Raw genomic sequence first — 16,436 nt, 5'->3', positions numbered from 1 at the left:
TCTAGGCTGTTTTCCCAGGGGATCCGGTGGGCTTCCTATCAACCCCAAGCACTTCCCACAAGGCCTGTGGCCAGGGGAACTGCAGGAACAAACATTGTTTTGGGTAATGGTATCTGCATGGGTCTCTATATCATTTGAGGTGCCTGAGCCAGCTTGTGGGTCATGCTGGGAAGTGGCGTGATTGAGAGGGACAGTGTCTCAGCCAGGTGGGACTCTTTTCCACACGATTACATTAGAGCCAAATGCCACACTCCTCCTTGGAAGGAAAAAGCATTCACAGGATGAGGACTCAGTGCATGTCTGGGATGCATCCACCCAGGACCCCACGGCTGCAAGGAGATGCCTGCTCTTTCCTCTGTCTGTTGAGACAGGACCATTGCTGTCCCCTGGATAACAGCCGGGAGGCCAATCTCCAAACTGACGTATTTGATATTAAGTATCTTCCTTTAAAAACTGGGTTAAAAGGCAAATCAGCGTGCTGTTTTCTACTCAAAAAGGCAATTTCTAAATTTGGGTTTAAAAAAAAAAAAAATGTACTCCAGCTTGAAAAGCCCAAGACTCTCAGAGGCAAGTAAGATACACCACTCTGTGCTAAAACCATCTTAGCTTTTAGAATCAATCAGAACAAAACGATGTGCGCCGAGCACACGTCTCCCATCCCTGCTCTCTGAAGGCAGAGTGGGCCAAGTTGCTGCACGCAGACCCCTCCTGTCCCAGGAGCCCACTGCCCCACACCAGAGCCCCAGCATGGTAAAGGCCAGGCTCCAGGGTCCCATGTACCAGACAGACAAGGCTTTCCCCACACCAAAGGCAGTTTCGGTGCTAGACGCGGATCCAATTATAAAATAAATAATCACAAAATACAATCAACAGGTAAGATGACCAAATTGGACACATTTATTTCTTCCAAGAGAAACGTTGGGCACTTCGAATTTTTAAGCTGTAGGTAGATGGGCACATTTTCAAAAGACCCCTGATTGTACTTCCCCTCTTCACACTGGGCACTAGAAAACATCGCTGCTTTCTAAAACAAAAACACATGCCACTTTAATTCAGCAAAGAAAAACCAACGAGCAGAATCTTCGCAGAGATGGTTTTTAAATTAAAAAGAGAGAGAAACTGTTAGCTGTGTTTTATACCTTTTGGGGGGAAATTACCTTCCGCGAGTGTCAATAATTTAACTGTCAAATCACAACAAAACGCTACTTCAGCCTCGGAGGCTCTGGGACAGCAGCGTGGAAGGCGGAATTTAATGGTGACTACTAAATACAAATGCTGAGGCTGATACAGCAAAGGCCGTTTTCAAGGACTCTCCAGACAGGGCGGGGTCATCACTAATGTGTTTTATCTCATCCATCTATCTACACACAGGATTAAAATATTTATATCAGCCTGCTCACTTGAAGACACACAGTCACCAACCGCTTCAGGGCCACTCCTTAGTTTCCCAGTGTCAGCTGCTTGGTGCTTCTAGAAACGGGGCCTTTGGATGTTGCGAACTTTCAAATGCTGGTGAGATCTGAAAGTAGGGAGCCTGGCACACTGGGTTCTCTAACTAATACGAAATCCCTCCTCGGCCACAGCCACAGGGACGCTGGCCAGCCACGGGGATCAGGATGGAGCCGGCTGAAGCCTGTTTCCCAAGAGAGGCCAGTGAAACCACGGAGGCCTGACCCAGTTTAAGGCAGCAGCGTGCCTCTGGCCAGGATGGCTGCTGGAAACCAGAGCCCGGCAAGGAGGCACCAGCCTGGCTGCCAGGTAGGCGGTGGGCAGCAGGGGGTTAACATGGCGAGTGCAGTGGGTGCTGCAAACAAAAGCCACAGGCAGGGGCACGGGGCTGCAGGGCCCGGCCCAACAGGCACAGACACAGGGGCTCTGTCTCCCTGCCCGCTGCCCTGGCACTGTGACTAACCACCCCACTATTGTGAGCCTGAAGCCAGCCCTTTGTATCGTCCGCTGGCGTCTGGGAGCACAGTTGAAGAGCCCTTTCCACCAGTTCCCCCTTGCTCTGGAAACCTACAGCCCAACACCCATGCTTTTGGCTCCCAAGGACGCAGGGGGCTTGGTGAACCAATAGAAGAGTCCTTTCCTGGCCAAGAGGGACGCTAACAAAAAAAAAAAAAAAAAAAAAAAAAACATAAAACCAGTCTTCACCACTCTGGGAGGAAGGACATGGGGACACAGGACCCTACTAACCCTGCAGTGTCTGAAGCAGTCATGTGTGGCATCTGAGCCCTTGACATGTGGAGAATCAGAAGTGGGACACTTATGTAGAATATGCTTAGGGTTTTCAGGACTTAGTGTGAAAAGTGTTGGCTAGCTCATTAGCTCATTGACTAGTTATTTGGGATATACAGACGTGTATTTTTTAGAGTAAATGAATTTTGTTATTAAGTGACTCTCACCTCTTTATTGTTACCTTCTAAAGCAGTTGCTGGAACACATGAGATCACAGATGTAGCTGTTTGCAGCTTGTAGAGTTTCCCCTGGATGCTGCTGGGTGAGTGCGTGGGTGCAGGGGCTATGGACCGCCTGGAGGCCTGCTCTTTCTTAGGGGGCAATAGCTCCCCACAATCCGACCCTCACACACTGTCCTGACCCAGCCTTGCACATGTGTGCCTCTTGAATTGGAACTTGCACACTCAGATGTCTGGGAATCCATTGTGAAACACGCATGTGTGCACATGAGGACACATACATGCAGGGGGCCAGGCCCTGGCTTCTCTCCACAGCAGGCACCGATATCCCTCTAGCCTCTGGAGAAGCCCGATTCACAGGGAACCCAAGACCTCTTGGGGCCAGACATTGGACCCTTGGCCCTGGGACAGTCTGAACTAGCCAGGATCAGAGCTGACCTTCATGGACCAGGGCACCTCTGCCTTCCCAGGCCCTTCCTCCATAAATATTAAAAATCATATTTTATGACTGCATTGGATTACAGACCAATATAACCCAGGCTGAACTCATTATTATAAATTCACTATTTTTTACTCATTTTTCCTTCTGATTATAGAAGAAATTAAAATTAAAACATTTCATGGGCCCTCAGGGCCCTGGTGGCACATGGACCTGGGCCGTACCCCAAGTTCCCACACCTGCATCTCCCGGGCCTCTCCCCGGGCCTCTCCCCGGGCCGGGCGCGGCCTCCTCTGCGTTGGCGCTGGCCTGCTATTGGCCCTGCTCACCCTCCCCTTCACCCTCAGTCCTGCTCTAATGCACAGAGCGCCAGGCCCCACTCGATGCCAGAAAACAGCCCACGTAATTTTTAAAGCACAAGAACGGGCCATGAGAGAGGCCCAGGGTCCTGCCGTGACTGAGGGCCCAGGTCAGTGTGAGCTGGGACTCCCCTGGCACTGTGCTGAGGTCCCCAGCAGCAGCCCAGCCACCACCTCCAACCCCAGTAGAGGAGCCCAGCGAGCAGACGCGATGGACAACATGGGCAGCAACTGGCAGTGAGCCCGCAGCCTGTGACGCGCTGAGCCCATGAGGCACTGGGCAGTGACCCCGTCCCCAGAGCTGTGCCACGGGAGCTGCAGGTCCCAGTTTCTGGAGGGATCCTGAGGGGGGTATGGCTTTCCAGAATCTCCCAGAAAAGACATCAGGCTCCAGCCATTGGCTGCCCATGGTGCCCCGGCTGGGCCTGGGCCTAAGCCCTGCCCGGGAAGGACCAGCCGGTACAGGAGACGGTTAAAATTCTGCATCCTTTTTGCATCCGCCTCCAGAGGAAGCTCTGCTTTTTTTTCCCCCAAGCAGGAGGAGGGGGAAAAGCTGAGAGCAGCAATTTGCAGGCCTTGGGATGTTTTTCTCCTTGACAGACCCGGCCCCGCCTGCCTCCCTGGGCCCTTCCTCCACTGCCTGCTGCTGGACCTGCGGCCACAGCTCCGTGTCTGCTGCTCCTGCTGGGGCCGAGCTCATGCATCCCCCCTACAGAGCCCAGGCCAGGCCCGGCGGCAGGAGGCCGGCTGGGGCAGGCAGGCGGGCAAGGCTGCCTGGCACTGCCCTCCTTTGTGCCTGCCTCCTCCGCCAGCCTGCCCTCCCCCCATGAGGCCTGCTCCCCGCACCCTGCCTGCTGCCCGCCAATCACCCACCCTGTGCCCACTGGGGTGCCCTCACCTTATGGGCCCCTGGCCCCCGGCCTCGGGTCCTGCTCATGCCCAGGGCGCCCGGCCACGTCCTCCACGGCTCTGCCGCTCGCCCCACCCTGCTGCCCGCGCTCGGAGGCGAGCCTGGCACGGTGCCAGGCTGCCTGGGAGCCCAGCCCGGGCAGGGCGAACTTTCCGGCGAGGGTGTGCATGGGGGACTGTGGGGGTGAGGCTGGTGCCAGGGGAGGGAGCGGGCCCCAGGTGCCCGGCGGCCGCCCCCCCAGCCCCCAGCCGGCCTGTGGGGGCCCCGCCTCCCCGTCTCCCGAGTCCCATAAAGGCGCAGACAACACGAGCGGTTCAGTCAAAACAGTCATGTGCAGGAGCCGGCAAACAAACAAAAGCCCTTATTTATTTATTTAGTTCACACACCCAGATAAGGAGGCGCCTTTTGTGCACATAATTTCACACACATCAGAAAGGAGGAGATGCGGATGCTCCCCGTAGCCCCAGTGCCTCGGACAGCGGCCTGGCCTCATGAATAATCGCATGGCCCAGCCTGGGCATTTCCATATTTAAATTGGGCAGCAGCGTATGATTAATTAAGAAGGAAAAGGCAAAAAGGAAGAAAGCAGTGGGGGTGGGGCGCTGGACACTCTGGCCAGTGGGACATGCCAAGGTGCCTGCTGCAACTTAACTCCTCCAGTGCCAGGCCCAAGGCGGCGGCCATGGCACAGACAGCTCAGGGGGACGCTGTCCGACGGTGCCCTCTGTGGGCTCCAGCCTTGGGTGCATGCCCTGGTCCACCGTCCCATATCAAAGGCTACCCCAGCTTCAAATGCTGCTCTTGGAAAATTCTCTCATTTTCTTATTCAGAGCAGCTCACCACACCCAGGCCAAAATGTGTGCTGTGGCCCAAACCCCTGCGGCGGGACACTTCCAGCTGCTCAGCCTCCGCCTTTGCCATGCACACCTGCCCTCTGTGAGCAAGCTGCAGGTCCCTTCCTCCAACAGCCATCTCACGGCCCCTCTGTCCTGAGAGCAGCAGGCCTGTCGTGCCAGTGTGGCAGGAAGAGCTGCCGCCTGTCTGGGGAGAACCAAGGGCTACTGGATAAGTGAGAGAGGAAAGGCCGTGCCCCTGGAGGGAGCAGGCCGTTCCATGCAGCCCTGGGCTTGGAGTCTAGCCACCACCAAGGTCCAGCCCTGTCCTTGCCAGGGTGCAGCCTCAGGCAAGTTTTCTAGGCTCTCTGGGCCTCAGTTGACCCACCTATAAACAGGAAGGGCAGTGGTCCTGCCTCACGGTCCTGCCTCATGGTGTTGGGGAGCAAGAGCAGCTCCTGGCTGGACAGAGCCTGTCCAAGGTCCTAGATCCTTTGCCTGGTGATGGGCAGAAGTGGGGACCAGTCGGGCTTCTGACTGGAAGCTTCCCAGCCCCAGAACAAGTCCAGATTGATCCAGGACATTGGGCCCTGCACCTGGTGAGGCCCAAGGACAGTGGTCAGCAGTTTGTTTAGAAATCAGCCTGAATCTTTGTGGCCATGCTGGAGGTGGGAAGGTGTCCATCTTCCCTTGGATATGTGCAGTGCTGTGTGGGAGGGGAGGGCTCTAGGCAGGGTCTGTTGCCAGCAAGGGCCTCCCAGGGGTCCTCTGGGGTCTTGTAACATCTCATCCTCATTTTGCAGATGGGAAAACCTAAGTACAGAGAGGTCAGCAATAGGCCAAAGAGCACCCAGGTGGTGGCATCAGGATTTGAGCTCAGAATGGCCCAGCTCCACATGCAGGAGCTTTTAACCCACCATACTGTGCACTGCCTGACCCCTGTCTAGGTGTGACTTCATGTTAGAGAAAGATTCTTTCCAGAGGGGCAGCTAAGCGCTCTAACAACAGACCATCCAGCCTCCCCCCAGAGTGCACCACAGATCCAGAGCGTGCGGTGCGCCTGCAGGGAAGGACACAGGGGCAAGGTGGAAGGTCAGAGCAGAAGAGCTCTCCAGTAGCTGTGTGTCTTTGGGAAAATGAATATCCCTTTCTGAGGCTGTTTCTCCAGCTTTACAACCACAGATGTGATTCCAGGCACTTCTCAGCTGCCCATCAGTGAGTGCATAGGCCTGTGCCCCAGGACTCCCGGGGACCATTGACATCTGGGCACCTCTGCCCTCCTGCTCATGGGACAGTCCCAGTCACACCTACTTTTCTGCCAACCACAAGGTTTCACGGGTCCTGGGTCCTCTGTAGAAGCAAGTCTCCTCCTTGGACAAGCTGCGGCTCCTCTGAGAGCTTCAGCTTTTGATCTGAAACATGAGAAAACTAACCTTATAGGCCACGGGGTCTGGGGAGGAGGAGGGAGAAGGCAGCCGAGGCCAGCAGCACCAACATGCAGAGGTCCTGCCCAGGCAGGAGCTCCCTCCTCCCTCCCTTCTCCTGTCACTGAGCTGGGGCAGTCTTCAAGCAGGGGCCCCTCCAGATGAAGACCCTCCACCCCAGGTGGGAAAGGAGGGTGGACATCTGTTGGAGGACCCTGGGCCTGGCCTGTGAGCAGGGCTAGGTCTCCATTTCCCTCACCCTTCAGGGGGTGACCTCATAACCACGCGGATCCTGAAAACCACAAGACCTTTCCCAGCTGAGGTCAGAGGACGAGTGAGAAGCTGCTGCTGGCTCCAGGATGGAGCGGGGGCCGAAAGCCGCCGAATGCAGGCGGCACCGAACCAGGAAAAGCAGGGCAAGGGATCCCACCTGGAACCTCAGGAGGGAGCGGGCCCTGCTGGCCCCTTGATCTGAGCCCAGAGAGACCGCGTCAGACTCTGACCTCCCTAACTAATAAGTAATTAACAAACACACACTCAGAGCTCGAGGTGCCGCTCAGTGGTATAGAGCACACTTAGCATCAAAAAAGGCCCGGGCTCCATCCCCAGCACCATATTGAAAAAGAAAAGGAGAAATTTGCGTCGTTCAAGCTGGTACATCAACAGCAGGTTGCCATGGCAGCCCCGGACTCCAGTGGGCCTTCCCTCCTCCCGACATGCCCAGATGCCTCAGCAGGGGGAGCACGGTGCATGGACACAGCCCTCCACACAGCCCCTGGCTCACAGGGTTCTTCTGCATGGGTGGCACTGGGGGAGGCCAGCACACCCCATCCCTGTCCTGAGGGGCCTTTGCCAGGTGGGCAGACCCCTCCACAGAGTTCTCACCCCCTTGCCCACGTCCTTGTCCTCTTCATTTACTGAGGGCAGCCCGTGAGTGGGCACCATGCCAAGTGCTATCTCATTCCAGTGCCGGCCTGACAGGCTTGGTGGTCCAGGCAGCCCATCTTGCTACTCATGGGCTCTCAAGTCCTGTCCATGGTCTGGCAGGACAAACGGCTCATCTGCAGAGCGATCACTCATATGTCATGTCCTCCTTACAGTAAGGGCAGCAGAATCTCCTGTGGTCCACATGGAGGTCCCTGGGCCAGGGCTGCTGTTCGGGGAGCCCAGGTCCTCATCCACAAAGAGGCCGGTTACAGATGCCAGGGCTGCAGCCCTAGAACTGCACAAGAGGGTCAAGACCAAAGTCCTTGGGCAAAATGGGATTTCACTGACAAGTCTAAGAAACTTCCGGAACTAAAAGTTCTCCCATACCCAGAAGCAGCAGCACCAAAGCATGTTTTTTCTCCCTTAGGAAACAAATGCGCACACACGTCCTTCCAGTGCTGTTTCTAGAAGAGAAAACTGAAGATGCTCGGGAGGAATCTGCGCATGTAATGAGGGGTTGGTGGAGGAAACCCTCCAGGGGAACGCGAGCAGGTGTTGGAGTCAACTGGGGAACAGGATCTTCCCAGGAAAGCAAAGTGCTCAACAGCTAGAGAACTAGCAGAAGGTCAAGCACACACAACAAGACGCTCAGACGCTGACGTTGAAACACTATCACTATGTGCTCCTGGACACTGCGGAGGTTCCCAGGGCTGGCCCAGCGTGGTTTCAAAGGTGATTGACAGATGGTTTTCTAAAAAAAAAAAAAAAAAAAAAAAAAAGAAAGAAAGAAAAAGAAAAAGGAAAAACGGAAAGAAAGATGGTTTTCTTCTTTTGTGAGGATTCAGAGTGTCCCAGGTTAATGGGGCCTCCGCGATGGAACCACAAGCAGGAGAGGGCCATCAGGGCTCCTCCCAGGAGCCATGAGGATGCCCACAGGTCTCCCTGGCCTCAGCACTTGGCTTGAACAGGTGCAGGGGGCAGGCTGGCTTCGGACTTTTCACCTATGCTGCCACCCAGGACCCCAGGCTGAGGAGGGCCTGAGCACAGCTCACTGCCGTCCGCCATCATCTCGACCTGCTTGTCATTTTTGAACAAGGCCACACGTTTTCATCTTACACTGGGCCCTGCAAAGTCTGCAGGCGGCCTGGGGAGGCTGCAGGCCTCTGTGCCTGGGTCTTGCTCTTCAGTCTCCTGGATGCAGTGGCCCACTTTTTGCAGTAGCTTTGTTTGCTTGTCACTTCAGTGATTCCTTTTCTTCTCATATTTTATCCGGGTTTTCAGATATTGGCAGCCCGAGGGGTTTAAACCCAGAAAACCAAAGCACATGTCTGTTGTCCCCAAGGACAGAGGCCGGCTTGTTAGGAGGTGGGTGGGGTCACCCACATGGTCTTGGCATTGCTGAATGGGCGGTAGGCAGAAAGGGGAAACAGGGCTCTGGTTTTCTAAAAGCACGCATCCATCACTAGCGATTCTTTTCCTGAAGACTGAAATCAGTACCTCACCAAGTTCTCAGGACATTCTTACAATATTATGGTTTCCCCAGCAAAACCAGATGCCTCAGACACAGAGCCACTGCATGGGGACTATCTCCCTTCTGGTCCTCCCAGTTAAGGCTCACGGATACCTGGGAGGTTTCACCTACAATCTCTGCAACAATACTGTCAGAGAGGTAAGGAGCTGCCAGTCTCTGGTGGCATTCAACAGACTGTCCCAGCTGCTTTCATTACAGGGGACACTCAGCAGCTTCTCACGGCAGGGACCTGCCTCTCAGGCCTGGCAAGGGCTGTAGGCACAGGGGAGGGGCTCAGAGAGGCTGCTAGGAAAAGAACATAAACATGAGAAGGGAAAGGAAAGCAAACGAGAGTTGACTTGAGATGCAAGAGAGACATTCCTGAGCTGCCCAGAGACAGGTGACCTGTGACAGGAGCCAGAAGCCTGGGCCACTGGTCTCCAGGAACATAGCAGTCACTAATGACTCCTGAAGACCTGCTGTGTGAGTCAGAACTATTAAGCCCATTTAAAAAAATTTATAGTTGTAGATGGACAGAATGCCTTTCTTTTATTTGTTTATTTTTATGTGGTGCTGAGGATCAAACCCAGTGCCTCACATGTGCTAGGCAAGCACTCTAACCCTGAGCTATAGCCCTAGCCCCTATCAAGCCCATTTTATAGGCGAGGAAACTGAGGCTCAGAGAGGTGAGGTGATACTTGATATGGGGCAGGCCCATCTCTCTGCAGCCAACCATTGGGGCTCACCATCTGGGACCCCAAACAACTTCAAGTTCAGGCTCATTTTCTGCATCCTGTCTTTCCTTCATTCTACACTGATCCCTGTGGGCACTGCCTCAGTGGACATGGAAGCTGCTCGAGAGGATTTGGGGCCAGAGAAGGGAAGGTGATTCATTTTAACTTCAAATCTCCTGAAATAAATAAATCTGGCCTCTGAGAAGCAAGCAGGCATGGGTTGCCTGGACAGCTCAACTTCCCTGTGGTATTGGGTGATGAAGTACACACCCTCCCTCTGGCTCCCCAGATGCCTGGGGCTTTCCTCTCTAGGCCTTGGCTGGGGCTGGGGTCACTAGGAAGCCTGCTTTTAACATTAGCCACCTCCCACATACACGGGGCTTGCAACCTGGGGGGCGGGGGCAGGGTCAACCCAAGCATGTGTTTCCTCGACCTGCAGTGCTTTCAGATTTTGGCCATCCCATGTACAAATCTGGATATCCATCTGAAGTTGGTGCTCTGGCAGCCCAAGGGCTCTGCCCTCTCTGAGCTACACCTCTCTGAGCTGCAAGGCCTTCCCTTAGGGCAGGCCCATGGCCCCCTTCCCCTGCAGGCTCCTCTTGAGCCCCCTGGCTTCTCCCCGTTTGAGAACTTACAGGAGAATCTGGGGCACTGTGAGCGACCCACTGGGACCCCAGGGCCGGGTACCTTTACTCTTGCCTGGGAGCTCCCTCACAGGTCCTGCAGCTTCTCACCAAGGACGCTAGGGTCCCAGAAAGCGAAGATTTCTGATGGCCTCTGGAAGGCTGGGGACTTCGAGGGGTTACAGGCCCTGGTTAAACTCAGAGGCTCCCTGGGCTACAGGCCTGGGACAGGAACAGAGATCTAGGAGCTTTTACGGGTTTGCCACTGCTCACAGAGGGGTGCCTTTCTATCCATGGGTGCCCCCCAGGGACCATGCCACTCCCAGGGGCAGGCATCTTGTCTCAGCAAGCTGAGGAAGATGGGTGAAATGAAGCCAGCTGGAGGGTGGGCTGGGTCTGGGCAGGTTGGCAGGGGCTGGAGGCAGACAGCAGAGCCCCACACCTTTCCCCAGGGCCAGACCCTGCAGGCCAGGGCTCTTTCTTCTCCTAGTCCCTGTGCACAGCTGCTGTGTGTGCCCAGCACCCACCATGGCCACTTGGCATTGTGGCTGCCCCAAGCAGAGCAGACAGAATGCTGGCAGCCCCAGGCTCTACTATCAGGGTTGCCCGGGGTAGGGCAGGGTGTCACCAAGCTGTGGGGGCAGAGCCGGCGCAACGTTCACCAGGGCCCGGGTTCCTGTTGCAACGTGAGGAGGCGGCTGGACGGCCAGTTCATGGAGGGGCCTCACCCCAGGCAGGCCCTGGCTGTTCGCGCCGTGTCTGGCAGCCGGGCCTGGGCGGGTTAACACCTGGGCGCTGGTGGCACCGGTGCCCACTCCTTCCTCCCTGCAGCCAAAGCAGGGCCATGTGCAGAAAAGCAGCGAGAGGCCGCCGGCGTGATCTTTCCCCTTTAAGAGCCCTGGCGGCGCACCCGCGCCTGCCCTGCCGCGGGGAGGAAAATGTCGGGAGGAGTCCCTGCCCCATCCGCAGCCTTTGTTCGCTAAGGCCGGGGGCGCCCAAGGCGGGACTGCGCGCCCCGCGTCCCCAAGCGCCCCCGGGACGCCCCCTCCCGCTGCCGCCGCGGCCCAGCCGGCGAGGGCCAGGGCGAGCGCTTACCAGGTGGTCCCGGAGGCCCCGCGGCGCAGGCACTCGCGGTCAAGTTCAGGTCCGGCCCCGCAGACCGTCCCAGTCCCGGCGCGCAGCCCCAGCGGAGTGCAGACGCGGTCGCCGCCGTGGCCGGCCGGGGCGCTGCTGTCACCCTGGCCTCGCCACCCCAACTTTGTGCACAGTCGCCGAGCTGGAAGTTTCCGGGCTTCGCGGACGCTGGGCTGGGTTTCAGCAGCGACGTCTGAGCTTGGCAACAAAGAGGGAGAGAGCAGGCCCGGGAGAGGGAGGAAGAGAGGACTGCGGGGAGAGCGGCCCACTGAGAAAGCCCAGAACTTGAAATTCCACCCACACGGGCTTTTGGTTTTGTCTTTTTCTTAGGAGGTAAACAAGAATGTCCTGCAGCGGGTGAATGGCCCTTCCCAAAGCTCTGGTCACTCTCCACGGTGGCCTCGCAGGCATCTGGCACTTGATAGCCCACTCCCACGGGTCTGGGAGTGAGGGCGGGTGTAACAGCAGGTGACACCACGTCCAACTGCAGAGTGGGAGGGTGGTGGCTGTCTCCTGCCCTCCAGTGCCAGGTCAGCCTGTGGCCCAGAACAGGAAGGAGGGATTCCATGCTGGGTCCTGTGCCCAGACCCATTCAGCCTCCTCCAAAAGGTGTGGTGTCCCTGTTCCCAACCTCCAAGGAAGATATTTGATGGGTGAGGCTGGAAGGATTCGCTGGCCTGGTCCTGAGCTGCAGCTCCTCAGTTGGCCTCTGCCATTTACTGTCCTCTTCTCTCTGCCTGGCTTTGAACTCCTCCAGGGCAGGGTCCTGGGGACACATCCTGGGTAGGGGCAGCAGATGAGTAGCCCCAGGCCTGAAAATCCACAAAGTAGCTGAGCCCATGCCCCAGAGACTGCCAAGGCCCTGCAGGCCATGGACCAGGTGCTGAGGGGCATGGGCCTCCAGCTGCCAGCTGGCTTGGGGCACTCCTGCACCTCACTGGCTATGTTTACCATTTGTCCTCCCACCCCCGACTCATTTATGCAGAAAACAGTCCCAGGCCTGCTCCTCCAGAGCACTATTTCAGGTTGGGAGCACAGGGCTTCTGCCTGCTTGTTTTTTAAAGAAAAATGGAGGGGGCTATGGAAGCCTAAGTGGGGGTCGGGAGGGAAGACCATGCTGTCTCTTCCCCCACAGAAGTGGTTTGTGGCTCAAGGAGCTGCAGCCCCGCTCCCTTAGATGGGGATCCCCTTCTAATGACTGCCCAAGCTCAGTTCTTTCTGGATTCTGTCCTGGACTTCTACAAGTGATTCGTGGAAGAGGCCTTGTTGCCCATCCACCTGGAAACTTCCGAGACTTCTGGCCCTGAGAACACAGGTTGTGGAGATGCCAGGAGGTGCCAGGGCTGGCTGGGACGGCCTGTGAGCTACCTCTGGGGGAAAATCCACCTGCCAACAGAGCCCAGGATCCTGTCCCAGGCAGGGGGATGCGGCTGCTCTTGTCTTCATGGTGGTCAGCCCTGGCAAAGTCTGTCCCTATTCCTCCCCAGGCCTCAGGACACCAGCCTCACTCACTCCAGGGCACAGCGACTGACATTCCACTGAGGCAGAACACCAGGTGGAGACGTGGCAGAATTCCCTCCTCTCAATGCAGCGCCTTGCTCAGGGCCTGGCCTTTCCCGGAGAGGGAAGCTGCCTGCTCTCTCCGCAGGCATACTTAACAGGGCACACTGTTTTATATTTTCGGTGCATCAGGAACATGGTGTCTCCCTGACGTCTGAACTCCTTTGCTTCCTGCCTCCTTGTCACTGGTGTACTTGTCTCAACGGGGAATGCCACCCTAGTTCTATTGGAAAACATCACTATCTTGTCCCAGGCTGGCTACCTGACTGTGGGGCCCCCTCCTTTGTACAGGGCCACACCACACCTGCGGAAGGGCCCAGTACTCAATGCTCAGCTATAACCGGCTCATAATTCTGGGTCGTTTTTGAGTACAGGGCCTGCATTTTCATCTTGCTCTGGCCCTGCTAATCCTGACTTTGGCTACTGGTTAATAATGCTGTAGAGTGAGAAGGTAAATGTCTATGATTTGTAAGTATGTTTAAACTAAATTCTGCTTACAGAAATAATTCCTCATTCTAGGTAAATGAGGTAAAAATATTTCAGTTGAAGATTACTGTGTTCAGGGAAAATGTCCATCTTTCAGGGAGGAAGATGTGAGGAAAACAGTGCAATCCACATGGGTGCATTGGTGTGTGCCTGTCGTCCCAGCAACTCCGGAGGCTGAGACGGGAGGATCGCAGCAACTTAGTGAGACTGTCTCAAAGTAAAATAAAATGGACTGGGGGTATAGCTCAGTGGTGGAGCACTTGCATAGCATGTGTGAGGTGCTGGGGGAAAAATCCTCAGCACTGGAGGGGGAAAAAAAAAGGAAGAAAGAAAAAGAAAAACAGTGTAATCCTGAGGCGCGGAGGATGGAATGTTCTGCTTTGCCCGGGCTCCACCAAGAAACACCCGCGCACCATCCCACAGGCAGGGTGTTCAGAGCAGTAGATACTTGCATACCAGGCACTCGGCAAAGGCCAGTGTCCTTGATTGTCATCTGACATGAGGGCTTAGACAGTTTCACTAATTTTACCCTGAATGTATTTACCTCTTCTCATTATAAAAGTAACACACACTGCTATAGAATGTTTGGAGAAAGAAAAAGAAAGGAGAAGTTTCCACCATGTCCTTTACTCCAAAGCCTGCAGATAGTGAGGCCAGTGCTTCTGTACAGTCCTAGAAATATAGGGAGGTTGACCAAGGACCACAGGGGAGCCAGGCCCCGCCCGCCGTGTGCTGTCCAGCACGGTGGCTGCAGATGACCTCTGTGCACTGTATGTTCCAGAAAGCTGCAAAAAAGGGATTTGTTTTCATCATAAAGGCATGATAAAGTTTGAGGAGATAAACATGCTTAATCTGAATTAAATACTATACTATGTATACATTATAGAAATAGCATATGGTGCTCCATAAATATGTACAATTTTTATCTATCAGTTAAAAATAAATTTAAACTAAAAAATAAATTTAAATTCAAATTAAACTCAATTATACTGCATTTAAAAATTTCTTTTTTACCCCAACTTGTTTTTCTAAAGACTTTTTTTTAGTTGTTGATAGACCTTTATTTTATTTATTTTTATGCGGTGTTAAGAATCGAACTCAGTGCCTCACGCATGCCAGGCAAGTGTGGTACCCCTGAGCCCCAGCCCCAACCCCCAACTTGTATTTTTTTAAAATTTTTTCTTTTTATTGTAGGTAGACACAATACCTTTATTTTATTTGTTTTTATGTGGTGCCAGGGATCAAACCCAGTGCCTCACGTATGCTAGGCAAGCGCTCTGCCACTGAGCCACAACCCTGGCCCCCAACTTGTTTTTAAATGGAAACATGAGTGAGGCCTCACAGAAGACTGGGCAGGGATAGCAACCCCCAAGCTGTGCAGTGACCCCAGCCAACAGCACGCCAGCCGACCCCACGCCAGTGCAGCCTCCACACACAGGCGTAAATTCAGTGTGTGTGGCCGCCCATTCTCCAGGACTGTATACTGTGACATCTGCAATATGAAAGTGCCAGTGATAGATTCTCCACCACGTTGTGTCCTTGACCTTCTGTGCCTCAGCACCCCCATGTGGGACTTGGTTAAAAATATATATTTTAATATATTTAGGCTATTATTTTAATTTCCAAGGTGGTTGCAGAATGTGCTGTCAGTCAGGGAAGAGATGAACCACCACAGTCAGGCCTCCCTCCAGCACCTTTGTGATCCTAAGTGGCAAGAGATGCAGGGGTGGGGGACACAGGCAGGGGCCTGTTCCCAGAGAAGTGCACCATGACCACGAAGCTCAGCCAGGATAGTGGGTCTCCTGAACGCACAAGAACCAGGAGCAGAGTCAGACATAGAAAAACCACAGCCAGAACCCCCGCTCCACACTGCAGCTTCTGGGAACTTAAGTTGAAGACAACAGAAATCCTAATATAGGTCAAGTCCTGCCCAGGGTGGTTCTGGACAAGCCACTTCTCATCTCTGATCCTCAGTTTCCTCAAATTTGGTGGGACAGGTGGTGGCAAACAATAACCCAGGGCCACAGACAGGAGGCAGTGACAGTGTGCAGGGGCAGGCACAGCGTGGGTCTGTCCATCCCTACCAGCCCTCAAGGAGAGTCGCTGGCACAGGGGCCAAGATAACCGAGCTCTGAGCCCCATGTACAGGGTAGCACGAGAGGACAGGCATGCAGGGCCCAGCACCAACAGTAAGGTCTGGCCCCAGCAATGCTCCTCCAGGCCACCCTTCCCCTCCAAGCATCAGCAGCTCAGCAGTCCCCAGAGGGCATGTCAGCCCTCCAAAGTGAGCCAGCACTGAGCCAGTTAGAGGAGAGGTGGGAGCCGCCCTCAGGCCCTCTTCCCTGCTGAGGCCTTGCCAGGCACCTCCCTTCGCTGGAACCGGGTGTCTTTCGTGTTCTGTTCAGGAGCCCAGCCCACGTCTCCAACCTGCTACAGCTGGAAAAAAAGAAATACGCTTGGTTTTACTTAATTTGTTCATAACAAGAAAAGTGTTCATTAAGGAAAATTGGAAATACAGAAAGGCACAAAAAAGAAAACAAAAATTACCCATGAGGTAATTACTGGGTATATTTTGCTAAAAGTCCTTTTGGTATATTTTCCAAATTCTCTGTGTGTGTGTGTGTGTGTGTGTGTACACTCTCATGTGTATACACACACACTTATGTAATTAGACCACACCATAGGTTACAAATGTATACATGTAATTACAGAGCAGTTAGACCATACTATATTTTAGAATCATTCTGTTTGATACATTGTGAACATTTTGTGTCATTAAATATTCTCTACTAGATTAAAAAGTAAAAGCTAAATATAAATATCAATTTTAAAAATAAGTTTTACTGAGGTATAATTCCATATAGCAAGACCCTTTTAGTTTGCATCATGGATTTTTTTTTTTTTTTTTTTTTTTTTTTTTTTTTTTTTTTGGTGGTGGTGCTGGGTGGGACCCAGGGCTTCCTGCATGCTAGGCAAGGGCTGAACCGCTGCAACACATCCCCAGCTCCCAGGAATGACTTCTGACAATTATATACAACTGTGTGGCCACCATCTCTATCAAGAAAGGACACATGTACCCC

The 16,436-nt window shown here is 54.2% G+C and overlaps 1 protein-coding gene and 1 long non-coding RNA gene across 2 annotated transcripts in view; both read right to left on the bottom strand.

Moving 5' to 3' along the window:
* Nucleotides 1–4,189, bottom strand: part of LOC143397309 (uncharacterized) — a 49,702-nt gene extending 45,513 nt beyond the window's left edge. The window contains exon 1 of the mRNA XM_076853388.2: nucleotides 4,114–4,189. Coding sequence (XP_076709503.2) covers nucleotides 4,114–4,152 — 39 coding nt within the window. The 5' untranslated portion in view covers nucleotides 4,153–4,189. The remainder of the gene's footprint in view (nucleotides 1–4,113) is intronic.
* A 270-nt stretch (nucleotides 4,190–4,459) lies between these two features.
* On the bottom strand, nucleotides 4,460–11,473 carry LOC143397306 (uncharacterized). The gene is made up of 2 exons (XR_013091152.2): nucleotides 11,272–11,473; nucleotides 4,460–8,060 (listed from the first exon to the last, which is right to left on the bottom strand). It is a non-coding gene; the product is annotated as an uncharacterized LOC143397306 (long non-coding RNA).
* Nucleotides 11,474–16,436: the final 4,963 nt, after the last annotated feature.

Source organism: Callospermophilus lateralis, chromosome 4 (assembly GCF_048772815.1).
Source record: "Callospermophilus lateralis isolate mCalLat2 chromosome 4, mCalLat2.hap1, whole genome shotgun sequence".
Classification (NCBI taxonomy): Eukaryota; Metazoa; Chordata; class Mammalia; order Rodentia; family Sciuridae; genus Callospermophilus; species Callospermophilus lateralis.
This window is presented reverse-complemented; position numbering and strand designations above follow the sequence as displayed.